We start from the raw sequence: 13,964 nt of genomic DNA, 5'->3' as shown, positions 1-13,964 counted from the left end.
GTTGACCCATGCATGCAAAGCTCTGCTCAACAAAAGACAAGCTTACATAAAAAAAACGCATAACCTTCCACCAACCAACGAGACACCTATGATCCGCCTCCCTCTTCCTCGCAGACACCCCCCAGATCCGCCGATGCAACAGGAGAGGACGCTCCTTCTAACACCGGCCAGCCCTTTCAGGAAAGGACTCAAGACCTAGCTGTTTGAATGAACAAGATCATTTTGAATGAATTTGCAAAATCCAACGTCTCAAGACCCTCCAGAGTTATTTGTCGAGCTTTATAAATCCTTGATTGATTGGCTGAAAGGTGTTGTGCAATGTCTTTGTCAGCCTTAGGGAGCATGCCTATACCCAACAATTGGTGCTAAAGCAACTGCTTTCTAAAGTCAACCTTGCTTGTGTTTTTTCAGTAGCGGCCAAGCAAAAGGCCACTCTCAGAAGACAAAGGAAGGTACAGCTAAATTGCCAGTAGTTAGGAAATAAACTATGTCATGGCATACAGATTCAGTTAAAATAATATTTTAATACAGGTAAATCATTTTGCATGAAAATGTACTGACACCTGATGATGAAATCTTAATTCACACATACCTTCACAAGCGTTCGACACCACTTTTTCCAAAAAGATATTAAAGTCTGTATGCCACTGCTATTAGCTCGCTCACTTCACATCTATGACAAAATGTACTGATCTAGAAAACTACTGTTTTTTCTACACCAGAGCAATTTAAAAAATCATCAGTTCTTTGGTTTGTCTTTGCACTTAAGACAATTTGTCATACACTACCTTACACTCCTCTTGTTGCCTTTTTTTATCTGTTCATCTTATAAGACAAACTGATTCTTGTAAAGTGTATGCCTAAAATCATATTGTATTTTGAGTAAATATGCTTAATTGTCAATATAAGATTAAGCCAGTCTTCTTCATTTCGCTTCACCTAAATTTCTCCTCTATCTTTTCACCTATTTTCTCTCTAGCTAAGGACCTTTACTGTTTATCTTGTGAAATTTACAAGATGCCAAATTAATTTCTATGCACAATGGTGTTTCTAAGTTTCCCTTATTTTTTTCAGAGTTCGAGTTGGCTGTCATAGGCTGATCAATCATCAAATCTTCACCAACCTCATCTTAGTCTTCATTATGCTCAGTAGTGCTTCTCTGGCTGCTGAAGATCCAATTCGTAGTACCTCCTTTCGGAACATCGTAAGCATCACGTGTTTTTTATTGTTCTGTTACACCAGTAAATAGGCGTAATTTTTAATATTACACTTAGCATTAGTACTGTTTTTTTTTAAGTTGATAGTAGCTTTCTTATAGTTTTTTTTTTCCTTTTGTCCTCATTAATGACTATTGATTCCAGATGTGGCCACCTACAAGAACACAACAGTCCGTCTCAGGTTAAAAACCAGGCAGGGTATAGGGTATAGGTTGTAACAATGAAGTAGCTTTCTTACAGTGTGGTAGGCAAGCTTATCAACCCTTTTTGTTGGAACTGAGTCATACTTTTGTTTTACATTATAGATCTGCTTGTTAGAATGAAGGAGTTATTTTGTGTTCTTTCATTTTAATATACTTTATGCTTTTGTATCATTGTTGGTTTTAAGCTGAGCCATAAAGCAAATATTTCTGTGATGTATAAAACAATGCAGCTCACTTTGGATAACTAAGAGTCATCAACTAAGGTCAAATGTATGTATTAGAAAAGATAATTATGCCATGCTATTCTCTCTTACCATTGAAACCTAATTATGATTAATTATTTCTTTCTAGACGTTCCTTCTCTTAAGATATCCTTAGATTTCAGAAAACACACTCCATACCTAGGAATGAGTGCAAAGTTGCACGATCGATAACTTGAGCACTATGCTGTACTGGTTGTCTCCTCATAAATATGGCCAACTGTTCCCTTTTGCCTACGTTTATCTTTCAAACACATTACAGAAAATAAGACTCTGTAACAATTTTCAAATGTTATCTAGAAAGCATTCTAATGTGTGTTTTCTTTTGTAGCATTCCTTCAATTGAGACACTAGTAGCACATAAGCATCTTAGGTATATTTAGCTTCCTTTGAAGGTCACCTTTGTTGGTGGTGAAACTAATAAATGCATGTTTTGGATTATGGAGCAGTGTTACCAACCAAGATTTTTTTTGCTCTTTATATCTTTTTTCTATAATAAGATAACATGGTGAAACACATGGCATTGACCAGGGGCTAAATGAGAGGACATCTCACACTTGCACTGAGGCAAAAGGCAAGAAACCTGCCGGTATAGTGCAATTAACTTATTGTCCCATCTTGTCATGATTCACTCCCTGTGCGCTCGTTCCCACCACCAGGGGGCCACATTGTGGGGCTTTCCAGTATTCTAATATGCTTCCAGACACTCCCATGTTTGCAGATCCTGAGTTCCAGGCATTTGGACATCATTTAGGAATTGACATTCATTCCCAATCCATGCCGGGTTTTATGGAAGCCAGTCTGCTCATGCTGGAAACTCCATTACCTATAATCCCCTACTCACTGCTTTGTCTCCACCCCTGCAGGCCAAGGATGGGTGGAGGAATTCAGCTCAACTGTGGATGGCTGCTGCTAGCCTGCTCACACCTGATGCGCATGAGTACTGTGAGCTCTTTTAAGTCCCCAGCTCACTTCAGCCCAGTGTTGGTCATTGTAGCTGTTTTCTGGTGAGACCGATCCTTGTTTCCTGAGCTTTTGATATTCCTTGCTCCTTGGGCTATAGTTAATCCTTGTTCCCTGATTCCTCAGCTATAGCTATTCCTTGTGCCTGAATTAGCACTGCCTGCAGTGCTACCTTGTTTCCTGAGTTCCTAAGCTATAGCTACTCCTTGTACCTGAATTAGCACTGCCCGCAGTGCTACCTTGTTTCCTGAGTGACCTATGACCGGCCTTTGGTCAGGAGCTCGCTCCCCCACGACCGCAGAACCACCTAGCTGTGCCCGTGTCCTTGACCCCCACCCACGCTGCTGTTCTCGTGTTCGAGGACCTCCTCCACCCGCAAGCATCCGCCTACACCTCATCCCTGGTGTCTAGTGGTCTTCTTGCAAGCGTCGCTAGACTTGTGCATTGTGCCTTATTGTAACTGTTTTATTTTGCCTTGATTTATTGTGCCGTTCTTCATTTGTCTCGTTTGTGCCTTTTCTGGTTTTCTGCCTGTTCTTGCCCCTTGTGCGCTCCCCTTTGCCGGCTCTCTCTGAGCCGCTTCCCCGCCGCTGCCTCCCTGCACCCCCATTCGCCTCTCCCTCGTGCCTCCCAGCTGCTCCTCCCTCCCTCCTCCCGCCACAACCCCTGGACCCCGCGCCCGCCGCAACATCAGACTGCACTATAACTCAAGCACCCTCCACGCACTCAACACCGGACTAGACCACCCCTGCTACCAGGCCATCCCGAAGCACTCCCAAGGGCCCTTCACCTGCCGGAACTGCAGCTTCACCAGCATCCAGCCCGCCAAACCACCATCCAGAGAACCCAACCACCTCAGATGCATCCTCCTCAACACCGCCGGACACACGCTGGACCCCATCTTCTCCGTAAGCCCCCACGTCTCCATCTACCACACCACTGAACCCCACTGGACCGACCACAGAAGCGTCCACTTCACCTTCAAGAAACCCACCACACACCACCGTGCCCAACAGTTGCCACGCCGCTGCTGGGGCAAGGTCACCGAGGACCAACTGACAACCACCCACACCCTGAGACCACCCGCCGACCCCATAGACCCCGACACCACCGCGACCAACCTCAAACAGTGGATCAACGACCGCGCCAATGCCCTCGCCTCTCTCAAGATCTCCACAACTAACCACACCAACAAGAAGGCCGCCTGGTTCACCGAAGACCTCCGGACATCCAAGCGCACCTGCCGGAAGCTGGAGAAGAAATGGTTCCACGACCGAACACCAGGCAGCCACACAGCCCACAAGAACGCCACCCACAGACACCACCAACTCATCAGGACCACCAAGAGGACCGCCTTCAAGGACCGCCTAGACAACAAGGCACACAACACCAAAGAGCTCTTCAGCATCGTGAAAGAACTCTCCAACACCAACGACATTCCACCATCACAGGACCTGTGCGACTCCCTGGCCACCTTCTTTCACTTCAAGATCACCGACATCCACAACAGCTTCAACTCTGACACCCCCGCACCCACCACCGAGACCACCACCCCCGCGAACTCCACCCGCACCAGCCGCCTGACCGCCTGGCCCACCGTCAGCGATGAAGACACCATCAAAACCATGAACTCCATCCACTCCGGATCCCCATCTGACCCCTGCCCTCACCACGTTTTGAACAAAGCCAGCACAACCATCGCACCCCACCTCCGGAAAGCAATCAACATCTCCTTCGAGACAGCAACCTTCCCGGAAAGCTGGAAGCACGCCGAGATCAACGCCCTACTGAAGAAACCCAAGGCAGACCCCAAGGACCTCAAGAACTTCCGGCCCATCTCCCTGCTCCCGTTCCTGGCGAAAGTGACAGAGAAGATTGCCAACAAACTGCTAACCCGCTACCTCCAAGACAACAACATCCTGGACCCTTCTCAATCCGGTTTTCGCAGTAACCACAGCACCGAGACTGCCCTCATCGCCACCACCGACGACATCAGGATCCTGATGGACAAGGGAGAAACAGCCTCCCTCATCCTCCTGGACCTATCAGCAGCCTTCGATGCGGTCTGCCACCGCACCCTGGCAGCACGCCTCCATGACGCCGGAATCCAAGAGAAGGCCCTGGCTGGACCACATCCTTCCTCTCCGGCAGAACCCGGAGCGTCCGCCTCCCACCCTTCCGCTCAAAAACCACCGAGGTCATCTGCGGCGTCCCTCGGGGATCCTCCCTCAGCCCAGCGCTGTTCAATATCTACATGGCACCGCTCACCCACGTCGCACAACAACATAGCCTCAACATCATCTCCTACGCCGACGACACCCAGCTGATCATCTCCCTCACCGAAGACCCCCACACCGCCATATCCAATCTCTACAGAGGAATGAAGGCTGTCGCCGACTGGATGAAGGACAGCAGACTGAAGCTGAACTCAGACAAGACGGAGGTCCTCATCCTCGGACCCACCCCATCAGCCTGGGACGAGTCCTGGTGGCCCACATCGCTAGGCACTGCCCCGGAACCCACCGACCACACACACAACCTGGGGGTCATCCTCGACTTCGTCCTCTCCATGACCAAGCAAGTCAATGCCGTCTCCGCGTCCTGCTTCAACACCCTCCGAATGCTCTGCAGGATCTTCAAATAGATCCCCCCCGACACGAGAAAAACCGTCACCCAGGCCTTCGTCACCAGCAGACTCGACTACGGGAACGCCCTCTACTCAGGAACAACAACCAAGCTCCTGAGATGACTACAACGAATCCAGAACGCCTCAGCACGACTGATCCTCGACGTCCCCGATGCAGCCACATCCCACTCCATCTGAGAGGCCTACACTGGCTCCCCGTCAACAAGATGATCACCTTCAAACTGCTCATCCATGCACACAAAGCGCTACACAACACCAGACCTACATACCTCAATGACCGACTCAGCTTCCACACCCTCACCCGCAGCCTCCGCTCTGCCAGCCTCGCCCTCGCCTCAGTTCCTCACATCCGTAAAACCACAGCCGACGGCAGATCCTTCTCCTACCTCGCTGCCAAGACCTGGAACGCTCTCCCTACCAGCCTACGACAGACCCAGGACCTGCTGGCCTTCAGAAAACTCCTCAAGACCTTGCTCTTTGATCAGTAGCAGCCCCCCCCCCCCCCCAGCGCCTTGAGACCCTCACGGGTATGTAGCGCGCTTTAGAAATGCAGTGATTGATTGATTGATAGTTCCTGAGCTACAGTTGTTTTTTGTTCCTGTTCATGGACATCAGCTGTTTCTTGTTCCTGGTTTGCACTGCTTTTAGTGCTCTCTTGACTCCTTGTTTCCTGAGCTGTAGCTATTCCCTGTTCCTGAACTAGCACTGCCTGCAGTGCTACCTTGACTCCTGAAGCTTTAGTAATTCCCTGTTCCTGAACCAGCACTGTCTGCAGTGCTACCTTGACTCCTGAGCCTTAGCTCACTTCTTGTTTCTGCCCCAGCACTGCCTTCTATGCTACTTTTTTTTCTTGAATCCGTAACCTGCACTATTCTAGCATACCCTTGTAGCCTCCCCTTCTGTATATCCCTTTCAGGTCCTGCCTTTCTTCCCATTTCCTTGGTTCCAGTTGTAGTTAGCTGTCTTTCTATTCTGCGGGCTTGCTTCTCTTACCTTGTATGTTTGTTACCTACTTTCTGCCAAGTGTGCCCTGTGATTTCCTTCCTTTCCTGTTAAGCACTCCTCCTTGCTAGCTCCTTGTCTATTGTGCTTGTGTTTAGTTCTACCCCTTTGCTCTTACTGCCTTGCGTGTTCCTGTTTGATCGCTAGGATCCGTGGGCACAGCTGACTACCTAGATGGTGTTTCTTGTTCACTGTGAGTATTGTCTTTCAGTTACATTCATAACATCACCATATGTATAAGCTCCCTGCCTGTGCATGCATATCCTATATGTATCTGTAACAGCAATTGTGGGTGAGAAACCTACTGAGCTTCAGTCTTACCCTGTGGAGCTCCTGAGTGCTTTACCCCACATTCCCCTTTATTGTTAATGTGTTTCATATTATTGTCTTGCACGTCTGTCCTGGGTGTAGTTAGTCTGAATGCTAAATTGCCTTGTGAGTGCCCTTCCTCTCTGAGTCTTAGCCATCTTGTTCATGCTACCGGCTTCCCCTTTGGATCCCTTTTTCTCCTCTGACTCCCTTTGTGATCTTGGGCAGTGCTGTACTACTCTCTGTGCACAGTACGTTTTCTACCCAGTCCCCAGTCCTTGCTCAAGTCCCTGACTGTGTTCCTGACATAGTCCCGGACAGTCCCTGACACATCTTAAAACTAATGCTTCCTGATAGATTCCTGGAAACAGAGTCTAAGAGCTCCATTCATAGAATGTTTCTCTGAGCGTATTTAGACTGTGCTTACACTCTTCTTTTCCTCTCTATTGATAAAACAGTTTCATGAATTTTGTCTTTACATGGTAGAGCTTTTTGATCTAAAAGATGGAATAAAGTGATCACTACTGCATTAGAGGATGATATTTTTGTAACCTAATTTTCCAGAACTACCACCCTGAGACTGCTTATATCTTTTTAAATAGCTCTTGGGTGAATGCTCTCCAAGAGAAACGTGTTGTCCATAGTCAAACACAACAAATCTCTCTTGATAATAAAATCTGAGGATTCATCAGGTAAATTATAAGTGATTGACTAGAAGAGGGTTTGGTTTAAGCAACTTTGATACAATGGTGTTTTAAGTGTAATATTGGAACCTCTTGTGGTAGTCACTTGGGTTGGCAGTCTGTCCCTGGTGTAACTGATATCTTCTCCAACAGGTGAGGGTTTCTTTCAGAGATAACATTTAGTGTTGAGACACTTATAGGGTCACACCTTGAGACTTTGTCAATACTCTTACCATCACAGCAACTGTTGTCAGTATCATAGACTGTTACAGTAGATTTTTTGGACATGTCACCTTTGAGGTCTTACCAGCCATTTATTTTCTCCAATATTCAATGTAAGAGGATAGGTACTTCAGGGAAGAGTGCTACACTTCGCCAGGCTACTTTCGCGCATTTATGGCAGTTCCCAAAGTAGCAGCAACACACTACCAAGGGTTAAATTGAGAATTTATTTTTCACAAAGAGTGTAACAATGTCATGGAGATAGCTACATCTTCATTTGTTATTGGCTAGCCACTGCTGACTTGTTCTCCAGTATAATATCCACCAGGGTGGTGTCCACCACCATTACTCATGGTCTGGATAATATTTCTTATAATATTCAAGCAAAGTGATGGTGAGAAGCTGTTTAGGGCCAAATTCAATTAGCCTAGAAAGCTAGAAAAACAGTGAGGCATTACCTAATTCTCTCAATTGGACCAAAGCCATTTCTACCACCTGTATTTGGTACAAAACACCCAATTTAGCTTCTACATCACACTGCCATATACTAAATAGTCATGGTAATACCATGGACTACTGTCATACGTCTCTAGCTCAAGTGAGAGTGGGTCAGGTAAGTGAACACATCCCTGAACCAGTGTGTTCTTATTATTATTGAAACGGGAATCTCTGTTTTTTTCTGATTTTTCATCTCACTGCCAAGTACTTGTATTGGTTTCTCCAGCAAAGTTCAAATATATGTATATCAAATTAAGCATTAGAACAGTACTGTAAAGGGAAGATGTTACTTAGGGAGCTCTCTGATCCTCTAGAAAATGGAGGCCTGCACCCATTGATACTGAACATTACTGATTGTATGGGCTCTCCAAGTCATTCAGGGATTTAAAACATGTGACCAAAAAAAAGTGATAACTTAAAATCTTACTCTTACAAACATGCATATAAGCATTTATGATTTTTCATGGTTTAATCAAAACTAGTTGAAAAACCCTAAGCTTATATACTCTCTCTAAGCATATATACTTCTCAAATCTGCAAACTCAGAGCCTAATGTATGTCAAACATTTCCATATTGTGCTCTGTGTGAACTGTTATCTAACTTTTACATATTTGCCACTTTAATATCTCATGCATATAAATTCTAAATATTCATACCCATTGTCTGAAAATGCAAATTGGAAAACAAAAACTAAGAGTATGCCATTTAAATTTCAAAATTAGCAAGGCTTCAGGGCTAAGCAAATACTGTGCCTCCCTTATGAACCTTTGACCGGAGTCGCTATAAAATACAAGCTATTCTGCATGGAATTCTCTCTGATATCCATATACAGTAGAATATCGCCATGCACATATGGTATCCATGAATGTAAAGAAAGCTTTATTGTTAATTTTAAAAAGTGCAACACATTATCTAAATCAGTCTTCGTATAGTTGATTGCCAACACTTTTGCTTTACTATGCTATAACCAGAGGAAAATGGGACCTCTAAATAGACGGTATGCTTTAAGCACACCCACATGTACATACACATACAGATACACCTACACAAACCACTTACTCTTTGAAAAAAAGTATAGTTCAGCTGATTGTTTTCGATTATTTGTCAGAGGTATCCCCAAGCAGATTCCAGTATTATTTCAATGTTAAAGATGAAGTTACCTGTGTTGGATTGAGATCCTATTTATTATAACATGAAAGCATGTGAATGGTGACATGTGGTAGAATATGTAAGCCCACAGATGACATAAGCATTCAAGCAACATAAATGTGAGACTATTTTAGTCACTTATGTAAGGAATTTGTGGGTAAACTTGCTCATATGTTCTAGTATCTACCAGATGAGTATATAGCTGAAGCAGAAGTTGAAATAATTGATTAGAACTTCTGTTGACATTGTTTTGCCTCCAGTGCAAAATCCCTAGATTTCACTGTGTAATACTTCTGTAGACAGGGTTCTCCCTATTTACATCTACAGCTGCAGTAAAGAATTTGAAGGTAACATTTTAGGTTCCAAGAGCGTTGAGCTCTCTAAGATGTGAGGATGCAAAAGATGAAGTCGACAAGAAGAGCGTAATATCGCAGTTTAAACCATAGTAGATCTCACTCTAGATGACAGTTTAGTATTACCTATTCATGAAAGCCTTATTTCAAACATAAGATTTGAAACTTGCAGTGATCACAACTCACAACCACTCTAAAGACGTAGCAGCAACATATTTCTGCTCAGCATTACCTTCCAAAGAGTTGTTCTTCAAACATCTCAGACTTACGGTATCCTGGAAATGGCAGGGTTTCTGCTTTATACAAAAACTCTTAGACTAGTCTGGAATGTTCTCAGAAAGTATTACTTCTATGACAAATATAAAATCAATGCAGGACCTATCTGCCTCATGTATTTTTCTGGTTCCATGCTTGTATATGTGACCTCTTTAGAATCCCTAGTCTACAAGTATTAGGAGTAGCAATTGAATGAAGAAGGTGCTTTAAAGTTGTTCAGGAAAATGTATAAATGAAAGACAAAATAATGACAGAGAACGCTTTGACTGATTTTTCATTTAAAAGTTCATCTTCTTCAATAGACAATAATACATATGCCCCTTTACAGAGTTAAGTAAGTGCATGTAATGGTCATGAGAGTGTCTGAGGTCATTGCATAATAATATCCTCAAACAAAGCGTAGCTAGATTAGTGCTAAATGATTGCTTTCAATCACACATAAAATTATCCATAACTTAAAGGGACGAAACAGCTACATTGTACTATTTGGCGACAATGTGAGGTTCAAGAATTTCTAGTAATCAATAATTCAAGATCATTGCTAACGTAAGGGTCTGCACTTTTTATCAGGTTGTTGATTTTATGTACCTAAAGTATTCATGTGACATGCCACATAGTCTAGATTCACAGTGGTTTTTAACCTTATGACTTCTGCGGACCATCACGAGTTGAAGCCCAGGACGCCCATGTAAGCAATATCTATGATCTGAACCTCAGAACAATACACAAATTATGAAATATTTTATTTATTTCCCAGACAAAAAAAAATCGAAAATCGACATTTTATATGAAATGGTAACGTTGGAGCTTTTAAAAATGTTGTTTTATTTTTAATAGATGAAGCAATATGATGGACTTTAGCATTTCACTTTTTCTTTTTTACTCATCTTAAATACTCTCTTTTTGTGACTGCATACCAGTGCTGTTCAGTTGAGGACACCAATTGTCCATAATAGATTCCTTTTGCTGTACTTGTGCTGACCTCAGAAATCAAGATAAGGATTAGTACTTAATTTTTAGCTTTCAATTTCAAATTCCTTTACATTTACTGAGTGTTTAGTAGCTTTAATTTTTACTTTTTTATGTGGCAGATTCCCTGAGTAGGAATCCCACACCCCCAGGGGTTCAAGGATCACAGGTTAAGAATAGCGTAATCTTCATATGACAACTGGATCAATCTAAAAAATTTTTTTTTAAAGAAGATCAATGCTGCATAAGAATTGTGTTGCAATGCCCTTCAAATCAATTTTGACCAGACAATATACTAGCCAAGAAAATACATATGAATACCAAAATCAAACAAATGCCAAATAATATTAACCACTGCTGTAAAACAAACCATGTTTTGCTAAGGTGATACATGATGAAACAGTATCACGCCATTTATTCCAAAGATGAAAATGCATTTTGAGTTCAAATATTTTAATTGAAGTCTTTACCAAAAGAAATATATTCATACAATCTCTTTAGTCAAGTGTCTTATATCCATCACATTTATAACGTGCGGATTCCTGTACCATTGAACCTCCCGGAGATGATTGAACTTTATAGGGGAGCAAAAAAACAGGCTTATGCACTTGAGGATACAACACATTAGTGAAGAATTTAATTACAAGTCTCAAGAGCAAGTGATTTATCGAGCTACTTAGAAAATGTAAGTAAAATGAGATTGTGCAAAATCTCAGATTGTATGAGAACCTGAGAGGCAGAATAAGGAATTGTTTTTAGTAATTCTGCAGCGTTCTGCTGTAGCTTGCACGTTTCTTAAAATGTTTCATTTGAACTTATTTTTTTCATTTAGAAGTGTTTTTTCATTTAGATGTAATTTAGACGGGCTACAGTTATTCAATTGTTATGTTTCAAATGCTCAAGAAAAGTGTTTCATCTCAAGCTGATAGTTCACTACCAATTTAAAGATTTAAAGTGTTGGTGACACCAAAATGAAAATTTATATCTGAACCGAAATGTGTCCATGTATTGCCAATTGGAGGTTTTATGGCTAATATTCTTACTTTTATGTGTATTATACCTTGCAGATACTTGGTCACATTGACTATGCTTTCACAGGAATCTTTACTGTTGAAATCCTTTTAAAGGTAATAACATTCTAATGAACCTTCCATAAAATGAACAGCATTTGCAATAATTTTGTACACCTTTTATTTGCTCTCCAGGTCCTAGGCTATGCAGACTATGTCTTCACTAGTATGTTTACATTTGAGATCGTTTTGAAGGTAACAGGTTTACCCGTAAGCTTGTTTGGCGGGATTTACCTTGTGTGCCTTTGCCACCCAAAAGCAAATTTGAAGTGTTTTTCACCTTTTTTTGCCAAGGTGTGGAAATAAATCCCCATTTGATTGAAAGGATGCCTTTGACTTGTTTGCTGGTTTTGTTTGATTAACCTCAACCATTTGCATGCATGTGACCATCACAATGAATGTGTTCAATTTGTATTCATTGTTTCCTAAAATAATGGACATTTCCTATGCATGTGTTTTTGTCAGTGTTCAGCTGTTCCTTAAAACATTGTCCCTGAAACTTTCATGTTCACTTAGGATTCCTCGGTTTCCACAAACAAATCCATCCCTGTAAAACACAGTTTTCTTTTTGGGGGGTAAACCAAAGTGGTTATTTTTGTAATTGGACTGTGGCTAGGTGGCTCCTTAGTTGTATTTATGCCATGTGTTACTTTTAGGTAGATCATATCCATATACTTCTTTTAATTAGCCATGTTCATGTGGTTATTTCATTTTCACCACATTTATTTGGTTCTTTGAATTAAGAACAAGGCTACATGGTTCTCTTATGTTGATCGTATAAGTTTGCTTTTACTTTGACTCAATCTGTATGGGCCTTTTATATGGTGCACGTCCTTATGGTTGTCCTTTTTGGGCTATGTCCAAGTGATTCTTTTAGTTGGTGTCTTTAAAAGCAGCACATGAATATGAACCAACTGGAAGACCCATATGGCTATGGTCAAAAATAAGCACACTGGCAAGGCCCATCTAAGACCCACATCTCCATGGTCAAACCAAAAGAACCACAACGAGAGGATTCACCGAAAAAACTTCTTGGATTGGTGTAACAAAAAGCACCATATGTACATAGTATATGTCGATGATTTTTCTTTTGTTTAAATTGTTCCCATATGTTTTTATTTTTATTTAGACCATGTCCTTGTTTTTTTTTTTATGCAACTCATCCATGAAGTGCTTTTAGTTGGACTATGCCTATGTGGTCTCTTAGTTGGCTCATGTCCACATAGGTCTTTTAATTAGACCATGTCCATGTGGCTATTTTAATTTGAGCAAGTCCACATGGTTCTTTTATTCTGCCCATGTCTGTGTGGTTCCCTCAGTTGGTTTATGTCTCTGTGAATTATTGAGTATAGTGTCCGGTTAACGTACAGTCAATGAAAAAAGTTGGGATTCTAATTTAATAATATGCTTCTTCATAGTATAACAGATAATCACCAATTTATTTGAGAAAAATATGTTAGAATAATGTCCAAATTCAAACATATGACTTTAATAAAGAAGAGACGAATTGAAAAATGCATGAGTTGTGGTTCACCTCTTGATGACTGCCTGTTTTTTAATGTGATTGCTACCCCTTAAGTCTTAATGAGTGAGAAATTGGTGTGTGAAGCATGATCTACAAAATATGAACTCATTGTATTTTGTATTTTACCATAACAACTAAACAATTTGTACAGTTAGTTTTACAGCTGTGAATTTCTTTTCTCCATTTGGTTCGGTAAACATTTTGTACACTGATTAAAGGGACACGATTTTGGAACTTTGCTTTTCTTAATGTAGAGGGCAAAAATATGCTTCTTTGGGCGTGTGACCAAAATGTTCTGAATAGTGCATTTTTTAACATATCTGTACCAGTTAAAGTTATCTTTAGAGATGTGTTAGTATATATTGAAATGGATGAAAACATAAGAATTTTTGTACTTAAAGCACTAATATCCTCATGTTCTGGTATTTACTGGCCATTTTTCACCTGGTAGATTTAAGCAGGTTGACTATATGTTAGACACTTCAGATGACCGTTCATATAGGATATTCCTCACAATAGCCATCCATATTGGGGGCATGGGAATCTCACAGATTAACTAAAGGAGGTGTTTGCACACACTTACTGGTAGTTTACTGTTTTCAAACCTCAGGAAACAT

At 41.8% G+C, this 13,964-nt stretch overlaps 1 protein-coding gene across 2 annotated transcripts in view; it reads left to right on the top strand.

The window, feature by feature from the left end:
• CACNA1D (calcium voltage-gated channel subunit alpha1 D) overlaps positions 1–13,964 on the top strand; it is a 1,365,963-nt gene that overhangs the window by 803,450 nt on the left and 548,549 nt on the right. For both annotated transcript variants that reach the window (XM_078661595.1, XM_078661596.1), the window contains exons 20-21: positions 1,075–1,204; positions 11,820–11,879. In XM_078661595.1, the coding sequence (XP_078517721.1) occupies positions 1,075–1,204; positions 11,820–11,879 (190 nt within the window). The remainder of the gene's footprint in view (positions 1–1,074; positions 1,205–11,819; positions 11,880–13,964) is intronic.

The sequence above is a fragment of the Lissotriton helveticus genome, chromosome 9, assembly GCF_964261635.1.
Source record: "Lissotriton helveticus chromosome 9, aLisHel1.1, whole genome shotgun sequence".
Taxonomy (NCBI): Eukaryota; Metazoa; Chordata; class Amphibia; order Caudata; family Salamandridae; genus Lissotriton; species Lissotriton helveticus.
The sequence above is the reverse complement of the archived record's forward strand: the minus strand, read 5'-3'. Positions and strand labels throughout refer to the sequence as shown.